The following is a 17,004-nucleotide window of genomic DNA, read 5'->3' as shown; positions in this document are numbered from 1 at the left end:
TTTTTAATAACCTGGTTACATAATTGAGATTTTACAGAGTATGTAAGTATTTAGTGTATATGTTTTCCTGAGTCAAGTATGTTTTCTATTATGAAAGCAAAATATGTTTATTATAGAAATTTCTGGGAAAAGTTACCAAAAAAAAGTTAAAAATTACCTAGACTATTCCATCTGCAGATAGAAATTTTAACATGCAGTTATTTTTTTTCTCTTTTTGTGTTTCAGTTTGGGTAATTTCTGTTGCATGCATGTGTGTGCTAAGTCACTTCGGTCATGTCTGACTCTTTGTGACTCTATGGACTGTGGCCTGCCAGGCTCCTCTGTCCCTATGGATTCCTTGTCCTCACATTTACTAATTTCTTCCTCTGTTTTATGTCTATGGTAAACCAATAGAAAGCAGTTTTTAATCTCTCTTACCATGTTTTTATTTCTTACATTCCGTTTAACTCAAAATTTATCTGTGCTGAAATTCTGTATCTTTTCATGCGTGTCTTACCTTTCCTGTTACAGTTTTTAATAGATTAATTATGGTTATTTTAAGTTTGATAATTATAACATTAGTGTAATCTCTGAAACTGTTCTGTATGTTGCATTATCTCTTGGCATTGTTTTTTCCCTTAGTTTTTTGTATGACTTGTGATTTTTCAATTAAAATCTGTGTATCATATGTAGGACTGAAGTAACTGAGGCAAACAGTATTTATGCCTGAAATGAATATACCTCTTCTGCTAGGCTGTTAACCTAGCAGAACCAGTCTAGTCAGGAGTAGAGCCAAGTTTGAATTATGTTGTTGTAGTTACCTTCTGTTGTGGATTGACTGTTGTGCCCTCCAAAATTAATATATTGAAACACTAACTCCCAATATGATTGTATTTGGAGACAAGGCTTTTAAGATTAATGAGGAAAGGCCTCAACCCATCTTCAGTTAGTTCAGTCACTCAGTCCTGTCCGACTCTTTGCGACCCTATGGCTTCCCTGTCTATCACCAGCTCCCAGAGCTTGCTCAAACTCATGTCCATTGAGCCGGTGGTGCCATCCAAGCATCTCATCCTCTCTGCCATCTGCTCCTAGCATCAGGATCTTTTCCATTGAGTCAGTTCTTTGCATCAGGTGGCCAGAGTATTAGAGTTTCAACCTGTCTTGGCTCTCTCTTTTTATAAGTTTTGTCTCCTCCCCCCTCACCTCCCCTATGCAAATCAGGGCTAGCTAGGATGGGGGTGTGTTTGTTTCACCTGAGGTATTGGTACTGGGATTTTCTTTTGTTCTATTTTTGAGGGCTTTTCCCTTTGTCTTTTAGCCATTCCTTTTTCTTATTATAACTAAACAAAATCATAAGGTGGGGCCTGATCTGGTAGGATTAGTGTCCTTATAAAAATAGACCATGTGAGGACACAGTGAGAAGGTGGCTGTCCACAGGCCTGAAAGATGGTTCTTGCCAAGGTACCTGGCACCTTGATCTGGGCCTTCTAGCTCTATAACTGTGAGAAAATAGATTTGTGTTGTTTAAGCATCCAATCTTTGGTATTTCAGAAGTACAAGCAGACTAATATACCTTTAGTGTATCATGGGCTTGAAATTCCTCTATTGTAATCTTATGTTTAGATTGAGAGTGATTTGCTGGAGGATTTTTCTCAGTATTCCTTTCTAGCCCTCTGCTTTAGGTCTTCTTTGCACCCATGCTTCAGAAGTGTTTATTCTCTAAGTTCGTGCCCCTCCTCCATCTGTAGACTACTGTTGCTTACTGGTGACAGACCATGTCAGAAAGTGAGAGCTGCCCCAGGGCATAGGGGTCTTGGATTTTAAGGGCTCAGTAGTTTCATGTACTAATGAGGGTGGTGAGTATCCTTGTTAGGTCTGGGAAGGGTGGGGATTTCCCAGGGTTTGGGCCACTGCCCACCTTCTGACCTTTTATGATCTAACTGTCTCAACTTAAGTGGGGGTGATTTTTAGTACTGGTTGTGGTTGTATGTGTTTAGTCATGTCCGACTTTTTCGACCCCATGGCCTGTAGCACACCAGGCTTCTCTGTCCATGGAATTTTCCAGGCAAGAATATTGGAGTGGGTTGCCATTCCTTTCTCTAGGGGATCTTCCCGACCCAGGGATTGAACAAACTCATGTCTCTTATGTCTCCTGAATTGACAGGCAGGTTCATTACCAACTGTACCACCTATTACAATGAAGGTATAATGAACTAAAGGTCAATGATTGGACTGTTCTCAGAGCCACCTTAGTTTTAACTGGTTCCAGCCAGTCTGTATCCTAAGGGTTGCAGCCCTTTATTTATCTAGCGTGTGTGTCCTGCCCTTTTCCCTCCTGTCTCGTGCTCCTTTTTTTTTTTTTTTTTTTTTTGGGAGACAAACTCTTTAGCAGGTGAGTTTCTTTTTCTTCCCCCAGCAATAGACTACTTCTGGAGTCAGGACTCATCATGCTTTTCTGGTCCTTCTTTGCCTCCAGGATTAAAGGATTTTTTTTTTCTTACTATTCTCCCCATCTTTGTGCCTTGGGGGCAACATGATTTACTGCCCTTACCCTAGAAGCTTAAGAATTTTGTTCACAGGGGAAAAGTTTCTGGGAGGAACTGTTTTTTCCTGTAGTTGTGTTACCTGAAAAATTGGGTTTCTCTTGGTGGATGTTGAGCCAAAAGACATAACCAAGTTAAAAATCAGGAGAAGAAGGATTTATTACCTGCAGCAAGTAAGGAGCTCTTTCCCAAAGCAGTGTCTCCCCAAATGGTAAAATTGGGGAAACTTTAAGTTAAGGAATGTTTGTGAAGGGGCTTGAGCAGAAAATTCAGTATAGAATTGGGGCAGAGATGGACAGAGTCCAAGTTTTAGTTGATTGAAATCACAGAGGGTTCGAAAAGGAAACCTCATCATTTCATCCTTCACTTGAGTAGGGGTGTAGTTCCTGAATAGCTATGATCTGTATCAGATTGTTATATATATATCTTGAGGAGGAACTAGGACTTTATCACTGAACTATTGTTTCTTGGTGCTTCCCTGGCAGTTGAGAAGGTAAAGAATCCGTCTGCAATGCGGAAGATCTGGGTTCGATCCCTGGATTGGGAAGAACCCCCAGAGGAGGAAATGGCAACCCACTCCAGTATTCTTGGCTGGAGAATCCCCATGGACAGAGGATCCTGGCAGGCTACTGTCCATAGGGTCGCAAAGAGTAGTGAGCGACTAAGCACAGCACTGCACATTGTTTCTTGACTGCTTTTCCTTTGTTCCTGCAATCCTTCACTTCATTGTTCAGTTGCTAAGTCGTGACTCTTTGTGACCCCATGAACTGCAACATGCCAGGCTTCTCTGTCCTTCACTATCTCTCAGAATTTACTCAAACTCTTGTCTATTAAGCTGGTGATGCCATCCAACTTCCCTTAAGATTGTTAATTACTGGGTCCTGTTCAAGGGCAAGCATTGTGGCCAGGCTTAGATTCCCAAACAACTTAGACCTAAAATGGTTTCTCTTATGTCAAGAAAGCTGTGCCTGGTTCTTTTTCTCCAGGGACTCCCTGCTCTATCTGCTTACAGGAATGGTGTTTGCTTCCTCAAGGACTGTACCTTTGAGGGTTGCTTTTATCTTTTTATTCAGTTTTGGTTTTTTTTTTTCTTTTACTCCAGTCTTGGACACAGAGAGGGGTTTCTGAAAAAGATGTTGCAAGTGTTTTGTAATTTTTCGAAGTCAGTAGTCCCTCCCTAACTTGTTATTGTTAACTGTTTGTTAAAAATATTAGCTGAATTATTCTTACTGCCTTGTAAGGTAGTCCCATCTTCTTGCCGTGTGCTACCATAAGCAAGGGAATGCTCCCATTGGGCATATCATAGTGGTTAGATTATATGTTTGTAGTTTACAGTCTCAGTGCTCTAATGGTTTCAAGAAAAGTTACAATTTTGTAGATTATCTAACTTTTCCTTATTTTAAGATGGGAGTGGTGTTCTTTCAGCTTTTTGTATACTGTGTAGAAGTGGAAGTCCAATTATTTTTCTGACCCATTCTCTTTTCTCCTTATGATACCCCAACTATGTATTTGTTAGAATGCTTTATATTATCCTATAGGCTGCTGCTGCTAAGTTGCTTCAGTCATGTCTGACTCTGTGTGACCCCATAGACGGCAGCCCACCAGGCTCCTCCGTCCGTGGGACTTCCCAGGCAAGAGTACTGGAGTGGGTTGCCCTTGCCTTCTCCAATCCTACAGGCTACTAGTGCTTTATTCCGTTTTTCTTGTTAGATACTTTTTCTCTCACTGCACTAATTTAGATATTTTCTGTAGACCTTCCTTAAAGTTTATTATCAGTCTCTTTGATTGCCTATTCTTAATCATCTGCTGATAATTGTTATTTCAGATACTGTGTCTTTTTACTTCTAGAATTTCTTTTGGTTCTTTTTTAGACTTTGCATTTCTTCTGAAGTATCTATTCAGTGTTTATATCCATTTTTCCTATAGTTTCTATTGCATCAGACTTATAATTGTTTTAACATCCTTGTTTGGTAGTTATAAGTACTCGTTCATCTATGTGTCATCATCTGTTGACTGTGTTTTCTTTTGGTTATACATCACACTTCCTTCTTTTGGTATGTCTCAATTTTTAAATTGAATTTTGGATACCTTATTTAAAAAACAGTGAGAAGAAAGAAAAGAACCCTGGGAAGTGAAATATATTATTTTTTGTTTTGTTTTGTTCCACATAGAGTATAAGCCCTTCCCCTCTGTTTAGAGTGAGGGACTGATAAATCATATTCCCTCTAGAATTTAGTTGAACCTGGTGCTGGGCTGCATTCTTAGATTCAGTTCATGTGGTGTTGGCTCAGCCTTCCAAGATGTTTCTTTTCTTATCCTGACTGTTTTTCAGCTGTAAGGGATTTGGCTGCAGTGTAAGATACTAGTGGTTTACTTTTAGATCCTATAATTCATTCACTGGGAGAATGCCTGGTATTACTATCTCCTTCTCCATGGCTGCTTTCTCTGAAAACCTGGAGTGGTATTTTTCAGAGTGAATAGTGGGAGAATTACTGGATCAAGCAATCTTTTTTTGTGTTAGGACTATTGTCTGTAATCCATCCTGGTACCCCACGCTGTTGTCTACAGTCTGATTTCTGCTTGCCTGCTAAAATGTTTGTCTAATGGCAGACTCACCTGTTTCTAGATGAGGTGTCTGCCTCAATGTGGGGAAGCTTCATAGTTCTCTCTTCACTGATGAATGCTCCCTGCTCCCTTCCAATTCAGCTCATCAGTCCTTTTTTTTTAAATAAAGTATTTTTAAGGTTTATTTATTTATTTATTTTTGGCTGTCCTGGGTCTATGTTGCTGCACACACTTTTGTCTAGTTGTGGAGAGGGGGCTAATCTGTAGTTTTGGTGCATACACTTCTCATTATGATGGCTTCTCTTGTGGAGCACAGGTTCTAGGACTCATGGGCTTCAGTAGTTGTGGCATAAAGGCTCAGTATCAGCTCCCAGGCTCTAGAACACAGGCTCAGTAGTTGTGGTACAGGGGCTTAGTTGCCCTGCGGCATGTGGGATCTTCCTGGATCAGGGATCGAACTTGTGTTTCTTTCATTGGCAGGCTGATTGTTTACCACTGAGCCATCAGGAAGCTCCAGGGCTTTTTTACATCTACCTTTATTCATTAGCCCATTGAAAATGTTTGTTACCATGGGCGTGAAGGCTGTCCCAGACTTTTGGAACAGTATTTCTCTTCAGTAACTTTTAGCTATGTTAGATTGTTCTTTGAAGTCCCAAAATCTTTTCATTACTTACCAACCAATCTTACCCATATGAATTAATGTTTTTACCTTCCTTATATTCTATAAGTAGCACTTAAACAAACTCGATTATTGTATCTTTTAGGTTGATACTTTGTTGATTAAATTCTGCATTTTTGTCCTTAAAAATTCCTGAAATTTGCCAAAAAAATAGAAACTTAAGTAGTGTATTTTATCAAAATTGGAAATAGATTTATTTGAGCTCTGTTGTGTTCTAACTGGCATGATTTTATGAAATCTCAATATATGAAAATTTAAGATTTTCACATATAGATGAAAAACAGTCTCCCCTTTGAGTGGGCATATCATAAAATGGTGCCCCTTCTTGTCCAGGCTTGGCACCTGATTTCAGCCCCTACATTTCGCATTGGCTTGGTGCCCTCATGCTATCAGTACAGCTTTACACAGTGCATCTGACTCAGGAAAAACTTTAGTTGCTTTCTTATAACAGATTAGAGAAACTTAAAAAAATGAAAAAATGGGAAACTCAATATAGAACCACTGTTAACATTTTTTTGTTTGCTTATAAAAGTGGGATCAGTTTATGCTACTGCTTTTAATTTGCTTCTTGAAAGTGAAGGTCACTCAGCCGTGTCCGACTCTTTGCGACCCCATGAACTACACAGTCCATGGAATTCTCCAGGCCAGAATACTGGGGTGGGTAGCCTTTCCCTTCTCCAGGGCATCCTCCCAACCCAGGGGTCAAACCTAGGTCTCCCTGGGCATTGCAGGTGAATTATTTACCAGCTGAGTCACAGGGAGGCCCAAGAATACTGGAGTGGGTAGCCTATCCCTTCTCCAGTGGATCTTCCCGACTCAGGAATTGAACCAGGGTCTCCTGCATTGCAGGTGGATTCTTTACCCAACTGAGCTATCAGTTCAGTTCAGTTCAGTTCAGTCGCTCAGTCGTGTCCGAATCTTCGCGACCCCATGAATCACAGCACGCCAGGCCTCCCTGTCCATCACCAACTCCCAGAGTTCACTCAAACTCATGTCCATCGAGTCGGTGATGCCATCCAGCCATCTCATCCTCTGTCGTCCCCTTCTCCTTCTGCCCCCAATCCCTCCCAGCATCAGAGTCTTTTCCAACGAGTCAACTCTTCGCATGAGGTGGCCAAAGTACTGGAGTTTCAGCTTTAGCATCGTTCCTTCTAAAGAAATCCCAGGGTGGATCTCCTTCAGAACGGGGAGGCCCAATTTGCTTCTTATTTAACTATAAATTAACATCTCCTGGAAAGTCTATTACTGAAGAATTTCTATAAAAATTTAAATATGTTCTATTTATTAGAAAGTCTGAGGGGGCTATAAGGGGCATAACAGTTGGAAACAACAAAAGCAAGCTATTTAGAATTTGTGTTCCTGGTGCTTTGCCTATAACAGGCACTGAAATATGTTGTTTGAATGTTTCAATTTCTGAAATAAGTGAAAGGAAACTGTTAAATTTATGAAATTGGCTATTAAAGCATTTTAGAATATCTTATTTTTGTTCTGTAGGTATACTGCAACATCCAGATGGCACAGTTTTGAAACAGTTGCAGCCGCCTCCAAGGGGTCCAAGAGAGCTGGAATTTTATAATATGGTAAGTGAGGTAAGATTTGTTTTGTTGTATTCAAAGTGCTTTTCATAATTTTATGCTGCTGACTCAATAAGAAATACGTTTGATAACATGTCTTAGTACACTTTGTATGTGACTGAAATAACAGCTCAAAAAAATACGATGTTTAATATATTCTAGTATTTTCTATTCTATTTCATTTTTGAGTGATTCTTATTTTGATATACTGAATTAATTTTGATTGATGGGTTTTGACCTACATTTTTGAAAAACACTTAGATGATAGACTGTATTTTTCAGAAATGCTGAGTTTAACTAAGTACTTTTTTTTTTACTATAGAATTTCTTTGAGCCTTGAACATGCTAGTGTGTACTATGAAACTCCAAAGGAGGGTAGAGGGGAAGGAAGGATTGGGGGACAGTTAACATTTAATTAACCTTATTACTAGGAATAATTTTTAGAAGATTCACAATGTTTTGCAACCACACCTTTATCTAGTTAACAAAACATTTTCAGCACACACACACACAAAAAACCCTGTACCCAATTAAGCCACGATGTCCTATTCCTCCCTCACCCCAATGTCTTCCACCCACCAACCTGCTTTCTATGGAGTTATTTTTGTATCTAGCTTCTTTTGTTGAGCATGTTTTTAAAGTTTGTGATAGGCACTAGAACTTTGTTCCTTTTTGTGGCTGAGTAATACTTCATTAAATTTACATACCACATTTTGTTTATTCATTCACTCATTGAAGAACATTTGGATTGTTTCTATCTTTTGGCTTTTGTAGATAAGGCTGTTATGAACATTTATGTATCGGTATTTATTTGAATACCTATTTTCTAATTCTTTTAGATATTAGAATTGGATATGGAGTGGAATTACTGGGTCATATAGTAATTCTACATTTAATTATTTGTGAAACTGTCAAAAGTGTTTCCCAAAGTGCCTGCCCTATTTTACACTTTCACCACTAGTATATGAGGATTCCAGTTTTTCTTTATCCTCATCAACACTTGTTAGTTTTGTTTTTGTTTTTAAATAGGCATTCAAGTGAATGTGAAGTGTTAATTTTATTGTAATTTGCTTTGATTTTCATATGTGACTTGTAATATTATCCCTATTCTCTGAATTGTCTTCATTTTCTTGTTAGTGTCTTTTGAAGTGCAGACTTTTAGTGTCATATTTAATGTCATGAAGGTGAATGCTCATATTTTCTTCTAAGAATTTTATAACTTTACCTCTTAAATTTAGGTGCAAGTAAAAAGATAATGCAAAACAAAAAGCAAATACTTGCTAGTAATGCTTTACCAACTCATTTAACAACAACCTGTGAGTTAGATACACTGTTATTATCCTCATTTTATACTAAACTATGATTAATTTAAATAATTTGACCAGGATCATTCAAATAGTTAATGATGGTCCCTGGATTTGAACATAGGCAGTCTGGCTCTAGAATATGCTTTCAATTGCTGACACTTCCTCTTTTTCAAAGAAAATATTTTATATTTACTCTGTAAAAGTCTTGCACATACTTAGTGGGATTCATTCTTAGTTGGATTCATTCTTATTTTTTGTTTCTATTGTAAACAGTATTTTTTTGAGTTAAGTTTTCCAATGATTGCTAATACACAGGAGTGAGATATTTGTACGGTGTTCTTACATACAATAATCTTGGTGAACTCTTAGTAACTTATATTTATCTGAGACTTTCTAACAATTTTAGTTGCTTTCTGTATAGATGGTTGCATCTTCTGTGATTGGAAACCCTTTTGAATCTATATACTTCTATCGGGGATTTCTATATAGTTCAGTGTGATGAACTGAAGCAATAGTGGGGGGAATCTTCTCCTCATTTAGTAAAAGTGCTTCTAACATTTCCCTGTTAAAGTATGACTTTCAAGCTAAGTTTTTGAGAGATAATTCTCCACAAATTAAAGAAAGTGCTTTCTTTGTGAGTTAAGATTTTCTCAAGGAACAAATGATACACTCTATCAGTTTAATAAAAGGACCATTTACAATGATTTAGTCAGAGTTTAAGGTCACCTGCAAGAGAGAAGGCTATACCATCTGTAGGCCTGGTCAGCATGGAGAAGGAGTGGTTGCTGGAACTCAGCAAGGTAACTTTAAGAGACAACTTGGACTGATAAGGAGGAAACTAGAGAAGTAAATAAGTGACCTCAGCTATTCACCAACCCCCTAGTTTCTTGTACCAGGAAGAGACAATGCAGGAGGGCAAAGATTTTCTGTATCTGTTGAAATGATCATGAGTTTCCTCTTTTAATCTGTTAATGTGGTAAATACCCTTGTTCATTTTCTAAGTTGTGTCCGACTCTTTTGACCCCATGAACTATAGAACGCTAGGCTTTGCTGTCCTTCCCTATGTCCCAGAGTTTGCTCAGACTCATGTCCATTGAGTCAGTGATGCCATCCAACCATTTCATCCTTTGTTGCCCACCTCTCCTCCTGCCCTCAGTCTTTCCCAGCATCAGGGTCTTTTCCAATGAGTCAGCTCTTCATATCAGGTGGCCAGAGGATTGGAGCTTTAGCTTCAGCATCAATCCTTCCAATGAATATTCAGGGTTGATTTCCTTTAGGATTGACTGGTTTTGATTTCCTTGCTGTCCAAGGGGACTCTCAAGGGTCTTCTCCAGCACTGCATTTCAAAAGCATCTGTTCTTTGGCACTCAGCCTACTTTATGGTCCAACTCTGACATTTATACATGACTACTGGAAAAACCATAACTTTGACTGAGACGGACCTTTGTTGGCAAAGTGATAACTGTTTTCAAATACGCTGTCTAGCTTTATCATAGCTTTTCTTCCAAGGAGCAAACATCTTTTGATTTTATGGCTGCAGTCACTGTCCACAGTGATTTTTGAACCCAGGAGAATAAAATCTGCCACTGTTTCCACTTATCCACTTTTTCACCATCTGTTTGCCATATAGTGATGGAACCAAATGCTGCAATTTTAGTTTTTGAAAGTTGAGTTTTAAGCCAGCTTTTATACTCTCCTCCATGGAATTCTTCAGGCAAGAATACAGGAATGAGTAGCCATTCCCTTCTCCTGGGGATCTTGCCAACCCAGGGATCGAACCCAGGTCTCCTGCATTGCAGGCAGATTCCTTACCATCTGAGCCACTGGGGAAGCCACTGGTAAATGCCATAACAGATTTCTAATATTACATTACCTTTGATTTTTGAAATAAAACATACTTGGACATGTCATTTTTGTTTTTTAATAATATGCATTACTGGGTTTTGTTTGCTGCTGCTGCTGCTAAGTCGCTTCAGTTGTGTCTGACTCTGTGAGACCCCATAGACGGCAGCCCACTAGGCTCCTCTGTCCCTGGGATTCTCCAGGCAAGAATACTGGAGTGGGTTGCCATTTCCTTCTCCAATGCATGAAAGTGAAAAGTGAAAGTGAAGTCGCTCAGCCATGCCCGACTCTTAGTGACCCCATGGACTGGAGCCTACCAGGCTCCTCCGTCCATGGGATTTTCCAGGCAAGAGTACTGGAGTGGGGTGCCATTGCCTTGTTAACATATATAAGATTTTTTATAGCTATGCTCATGAATGAGGTTATTATTTTCTTCACATATTATCCTTGTCCTGTTTTGATACCAAGTTTCTTTTAGCTTCATAAAATGAGTTTTGAGGGGCATTCCTTTTTCTTTTCTGTGGAAGAATTTGTATCAGATAAGTATTTGATTCCTTAGACTTGATAAAACTTACCTATAAATTCATCACAGCAGCCTGTTGACTTGTCTCTTTTTCTTCCATAAGTCCTTTCCATCTTTCCTTTCATTTGTTCCTGGGAAGGGATATATTTTTTAACTAATGATTCAGTTTCTTAAATGTTTTGATTTTCTTCGTTAATGTGGTATTAAAATATAGATTATAGTTTTATGTAATTATCCACCTGGTAAAGTTCTTCATAGTATTTTTTAAAATGCTATGCTAGTTTAATTATGACTCTCTTTTTATTCCTGATATTGTTTATTTGCTGTTTTTTTCTGTATTAGCTTGGCTCAGAGCATTTTTTACTCTCCCTCTTTTAGTATCTCTGTCCTCATCTAGGACTGATCCTAAGTTCAGAGATCCTTTGGTTCAGGTTTTCAGAGTGGACATCTGAGCCCAAATGACTGCTCAGCTTAGCACTTTGGGTTTCCTCTTTATTTTAGATCTCTGTGAATTTCCTTTTTTTAATCATGGGAGCTCAGCTATGCATTTAAGAAAATATTATATTTTATCCTACATTTCTAGGTACAGAGTTGTTTAGGTTATCTTGTTTGATATGTTGTAGTAAAGATCAGTCTTAATACTTTAAAAAACATATTTAACATAAGAGAAAGTTTATCTTTCTACTCTTCTAGTTCTTTTATCTTTTCACTTATATCGTGGACTTCTTCAGGTAAGCACATAGATGTATTTGGCTCCTCCATCTTGTTAGGTCATCATGAACACTGTGTCTTCAATGTCTTTGTGCCAGGAACAAAGGGATGATAAGGTACACCCTGCTTTTAATTACCTTGGCCAGGAAGTGACTGATTTCATTTCTGCTCACATTTCAGTAGGGGAAGCTGGAAAATACAATGTATCACGTTTGGTGAGTTTCTGCCATACTTGAGTTTATTCAATAGAATTATGTCATATATAACTACTTGATGTGAATGTGGTTTGAACATATATAATTAGAATTCTGATACTGAGATTTCATAAGCATTTTACATGAGTAAACTTAAATGGTTTTGAGTACTTAGGTACACCATATTTGGCAAGAGTTAATGGGTAAGATGTCTTGCTAGTCATTATTATTAGTAGACCTATTTGGCAAGAGTTAATGAGTAAGATATCTTACAAGTTATTATTAAACCTTTTATTTTGTATTGGAGTGTAGCCGATTAACAGTGTTGTGATAGTTTCAGGTGGACGACAAAGGGACTCATCATACATATACATGTATGCATTCTCCCCAAGCTACCCTCCTATCCAGGTTGCCACATAACATTGAGCAGACTTCCCTGTGCTATACAGTAGGTCCTTGTTGATTTTCCATTGTAGATATAACAGTGTGTACCTGTTATCCCAAACTCCCTAACTATTCCTTTCACTCACCCTTTCCCTGACAACCAGAAGTTCTTTCCCTCAGTCTCTGAGTCTGAAACAAAAAATATTTTCTTTCTGCTTTTCTAGAAGAAAAATTAAAAATCTAGTTCCAGGATATCTGCATATTTCATTGTTTTCTAGAATTATTACTGGTTATAAATCAAATAATTAAATGAACAGTACTTAGACTTACATTGAGTTAAATGATACATTTTTTAAGGTAAAATCACAATTTCTTTACAGATATAAAATAAACACACGTTAAAGATTTTGTTTAAACTCATTTAATGAGGTAAGTGATGCGAAAATATTGACTTTGTGTGCCGATGCCAAACAAATATGGAAATTGTTATGGAGGAGAGAGAAAAAGTGGCTTTATTTCTTTGCCAGGCAAAAAGGGAACCCAGCAGGCTATCCCCTCAAGAACTGGGCAATAGGAAAAGGTCTTAACAGACATGAGGTGGGGGTAGGTGATAAGGATCAAAGCAGTGACTGGCTTGCATTCTTCTGATGGGTTAGTGGTGAGGTAAGTAGGAGTCAGTGTCATCAGCTTTCAGGTTCAAACTTGTCTGGGGTCAAAACAGCTCAAAGATAGTGTTGTGTGTATCCCTTGATAGGGAAACAGGACCTTCCCCCAAGGCTGCTCTTGACTGTTTCTCCCTGGTGTCACTTCACCTCTCTTTCCTATTTAGTAACTGCTTGCATCTGCACATTGGAACTCAGGGAAGGTCATGGAGGCTAAATGAAGCCTCTTTCTTATAATCGAAGAAATGGGGGATACGGAAAGGCTTTGTGCTCAGGAGCCCCACAGGGCCCTACTTAGTATCAGAACTAAGCAGACGTTAAAACCTAGTTCAAAAGAAAAGTCAAAGAAGCACAAATTTATATGGCATAAAGGGAAGGTGAAATGAGTGTACATAAGAACACTGTAAACTCTCCCTTTCCAGGGAGATTGGAGGGAAGTCAGTAATCCTCCTCTGTTGCTGTTTAGTGGTCAGTTGTGTCTCACTCTTTGTGACCCCATGGGTTGCAACCCGCCAGGCTCCTATGTCTACGGAATTTCCCAGGCATAAGTATTGGAGTGGGTTGCTGTTTCCTTCTCCATAGGATCTCCCTGACCCAGGAATTGAACCCATGTCTCCTGCAAGTCTCCTGCATTACAGATGGATTCTTTACCACTGAGACTCCAGTGAGGCACAGATCCTCCTCTGGCCAGAATTTATTCTTTGTCTATGGACAAGAATTCTTTTGCATTTGCTAAGAGTTATCTACAACTTACTTTGTTGTAAAATAGTTCAAGGACAGTGAAAGGCTAGAATTAGATAACCAAGAATATGCTCTAAATAATACAGAGTTTCTCATTGGAGACACATAGAGTTTTTCTTTTTTTTTTTTGCTTATTCCGGACTTAAACTTATTAAATTCCAGTTAAAACTCATACTGGATAAATTATGATTCATTGTATTGTGTTATTTGAGAAATGTGTGGAGCAGTTAGAAAGCATTACAAGGAACTGACTTGCAAATGTTCCATTTCTCTTTGTTTCAGGTTTTTGCTGCTGATTGTACTGATGATATTCTTTTAGAGCTACAAAAATATTTGCCAAAATATTATGGCATCTGGTCACCTCCTACTGCACCAAATGGTAATCTTTTCTTTAAAATCCATCTTTTAGTCTTAATTTATGAGAATTGCTTTTTAAAAGATTTAAGTAAGATTAAGCCTCGTATTATAAAAACAGAATATATGTGTTTTTCTTACTACTCTTTCTCTTATTCATTAAGAAAACTAATTAATACTTTTGCTTTTCATAACCAGTTTCTTAAATAGCATATACAAATTAATAACCCATTTCTTAAACAATTGAATGAACATATATATATATATATGTATATATATACATTAGTACTTAATACTCTTAATTATCAGATGTTCTTTTTTTCAAACATTTTGAGCAATTTCTTTTCCCATTTTGAAAAAAGAAAAATCAAGAAATATTTTCTTTGTGTAACTTCCTTCCTATCTTCTGTCTTGTTCCTTCATTTCCTACTTGCATGCTTTAAAAAATACTTGTAATTTTCATATAGAGGACAAAATTTTTTATGTAAGGGCACAGAATTTCTCTCTTAATATTAGTTAATACTTGAAGCAGTATTTGCCACATTAAGGCCTTTGACAGAGCAGACAAAAGTCAGTTAAACTGGTAACATGACTGCTAACCATTGAAGAAGATTCATGAGTGAGGGAAGAATTTCAAACTTGACTGAGTTTAAGAAAAACCCATAGTCTTGCTAAAATGCAAATTAATAGGCTCAACTCCCAGACATTTTGATAATGTGTATCTGTCTGTGTTGGAGTTCATGATATGCTTATTAAATAAAAGTGTGTTTGTTGTTTTTTCTTCCTAATGGAGATAGTGCTTGAACCACATTTTGAGAACAGGAAGAGATGGGGACTCAAGTTTGAGCTTGTTCTTTCCCTCAGTTCTTTGTCACTACTTATGCTAGGTTTCATTAATAAGGACTCATAGTATCTCTTGTGAGTATCCTCAGATAATAGTAAATCAATGGTTCCCCAGGATTTGTAGGATTCTTCTGTGCTTCATTTGGGGAGGCAGGAGACTTGAGCTTTGCTCTGCTCCTGCTTTTCCTTTCTTTCCCTCCTTCCTGTCTTCCCCCTTCTCTTCTCACTTTCCTCTTCTTTACTTTCCCTTTTTCTTTTCTCCTCCTTTTTTCTTTCCTTGTCTTTCTTCCCTCTTCCCTTCCCTCCTTTTTCCTTGTCTAATCTATATCTAGATAGTTAAATGTTAAGTTTAAAAATTATTTAGAAGGGGTAGAGAGAATTCTCTGGTGGTCCAGTGGTTAGAACTCCACACTTCCACTGCAAGGGGCACAGGTTCAAGCCCTGGTCAGGGAACTAAGATGCTGCATGTCATGAGGCACAACCAAAAAAAAATAGAGTGGGTCAAATAATTGAGCCAACAGCATCATTATTTTGAAAAGTAGAGTATATAAGAAGAATTTGGGTAGGAGAAGAAATATTTTAATTGAAACATTTTATAGTCTAGAATTGTATAATTTAAAATAATTTAAAAATCAAAGACTTGCTAGCAATCAATACCTTTTTGGTTTTCAATACCAAATAATCCTGAGGGATATCTATGTTAATGTAGAAAGATCAGTAACTTTGAAGTCAGAAGCCTTGGCTTCTTTGTTGGTTATTTCCAAATTTTGTGAACTACTCTAACTCATTAACCTTTTGGAGGTCCACTTTTTCTTCTATACATTGAAAATAATTTCACGTGGAGTTGTGAAAATGCATGTTATTTTATGTGAAAATGCTTTGTAAACTCTGAAACTCTTATTTGAGTATAAATGGAGATGTTGGTACTACTGAGTTGAAAAGATGAGGCGAGGAAAATGAGAAAAAAGAAGAGAAAATATAAATAGAAGTATACATGTAAATAGATGTAGTCCTGTAATACCAACAATTGCCTTAGGAAATTTCCTATTCCTTTGTAATCTTTTGAAAAATATTTTAATTTGTTTTTTAAAATTAAAAACATATTTTTTCTTTTTGGCCGCACTGCAACTTCCTGGGAGTTCCTTTGATAAGGAATTGAACTTGGGCCACAGCAGTGAAAGCACTGAGTCCTAACCACTGGACAGTCACGGAACCCCCTTCCTTTCCAGTTTTTAGCTCTGGAAGGAGAACTGCACCATAGAGATTGTTAAGCTTTGATTTTGCTAGAGAATTCATGGAGTCCTCTTTCTGTTTTTATCATTTTGATTGTAAATGAAACACATATAAGATGGGAAACTTTTTGACATCTTTAGTCCACAGGATCATGAAAATGAATATTTTCTTAAATTTTAATAGAACACTGTGATTTGCATTACTATACTTTACGTAGTATTAAATTGATATAATTTATTTCTTGACTCTTTTTCCCCTCTTTCTACTTGAGCATCTTTATTTATGTATTTATGGCTGTGCTAGGTCTAGTTACTGCATGTGGGCTTTCTCGGTAATTGTGGTGAGCAGGGCCCACTTTTCGTTGTGGTAAATGAGCTTCTCATTGCAGTGGCTTCTCTTGTTTTGGAGCAAAAGCTTGGGGCTTCAGTAGTTGTGGCATGTGTGCTTACTTGCTCAGAAGCATGTGGAATCTTCCCAGATCAGGGATCAAACACGTGTCCCCTGCCTTGGCAGGAAGATTTCCTATCCACTACTCCACCAGGGAAGTCTCAAGGTAGAGTGTTATACAACTTTGTATAATTCTTAGAATCCAAAGTTGTAAAACAGAGAAAGTACTTCCAGTTTGCACAGCAAGTTATTGTCACTTAAAGGAAGCATAAGGATGTCCTGACCAACAGTTTTTTACCTTTTAAATTTCTTATGGCAGTTTTATTGACATTTAATTTATGTACCATAAATCTCACCCATTTTTTTTAAATTTACAGTCATAGAGTTATACAAACATCACATTAGCAAACCTTAGAATATGACTAGTGTTTTTTTTTTAAGGTAAAGCATTTGTTACAATTATATTTGAAGATTTGAAACTAG

At 37.6% G+C, this 17,004-nt stretch overlaps 1 protein-coding gene across 3 annotated transcripts in view; it reads left to right on the top strand.

The window, feature by feature from the left end:
- IPMK (inositol polyphosphate multikinase) overlaps positions 1–17,004 on the top strand; it is a 54,391-nt gene that overhangs the window by 13,958 nt on the left and 23,429 nt on the right. For 2 of the 3 annotated variants that reach the window (XM_070363364.1, XM_070363363.1), the window contains exons 2-3: positions 7,261–7,355; positions 13,987–14,083. In XM_070363364.1, coding sequence (XP_070219465.1) covers positions 7,261–7,355; positions 13,987–14,083 — 192 coding nt within the window. The remainder of the gene's footprint in view (positions 1–7,260; positions 7,356–13,986; positions 14,084–17,004) is intronic. The other variant, XM_005895851.2, reaches the window with a different exon arrangement.

This window comes from Bos mutus, chromosome 26 (genome assembly GCF_027580195.1).
Source record: "Bos mutus isolate GX-2022 chromosome 26, NWIPB_WYAK_1.1, whole genome shotgun sequence".
In the NCBI taxonomy this organism is placed as follows: Eukaryota; Metazoa; Chordata; class Mammalia; order Artiodactyla; family Bovidae; genus Bos; species Bos mutus.
This window is presented reverse-complemented; position numbering and strand designations above follow the sequence as displayed.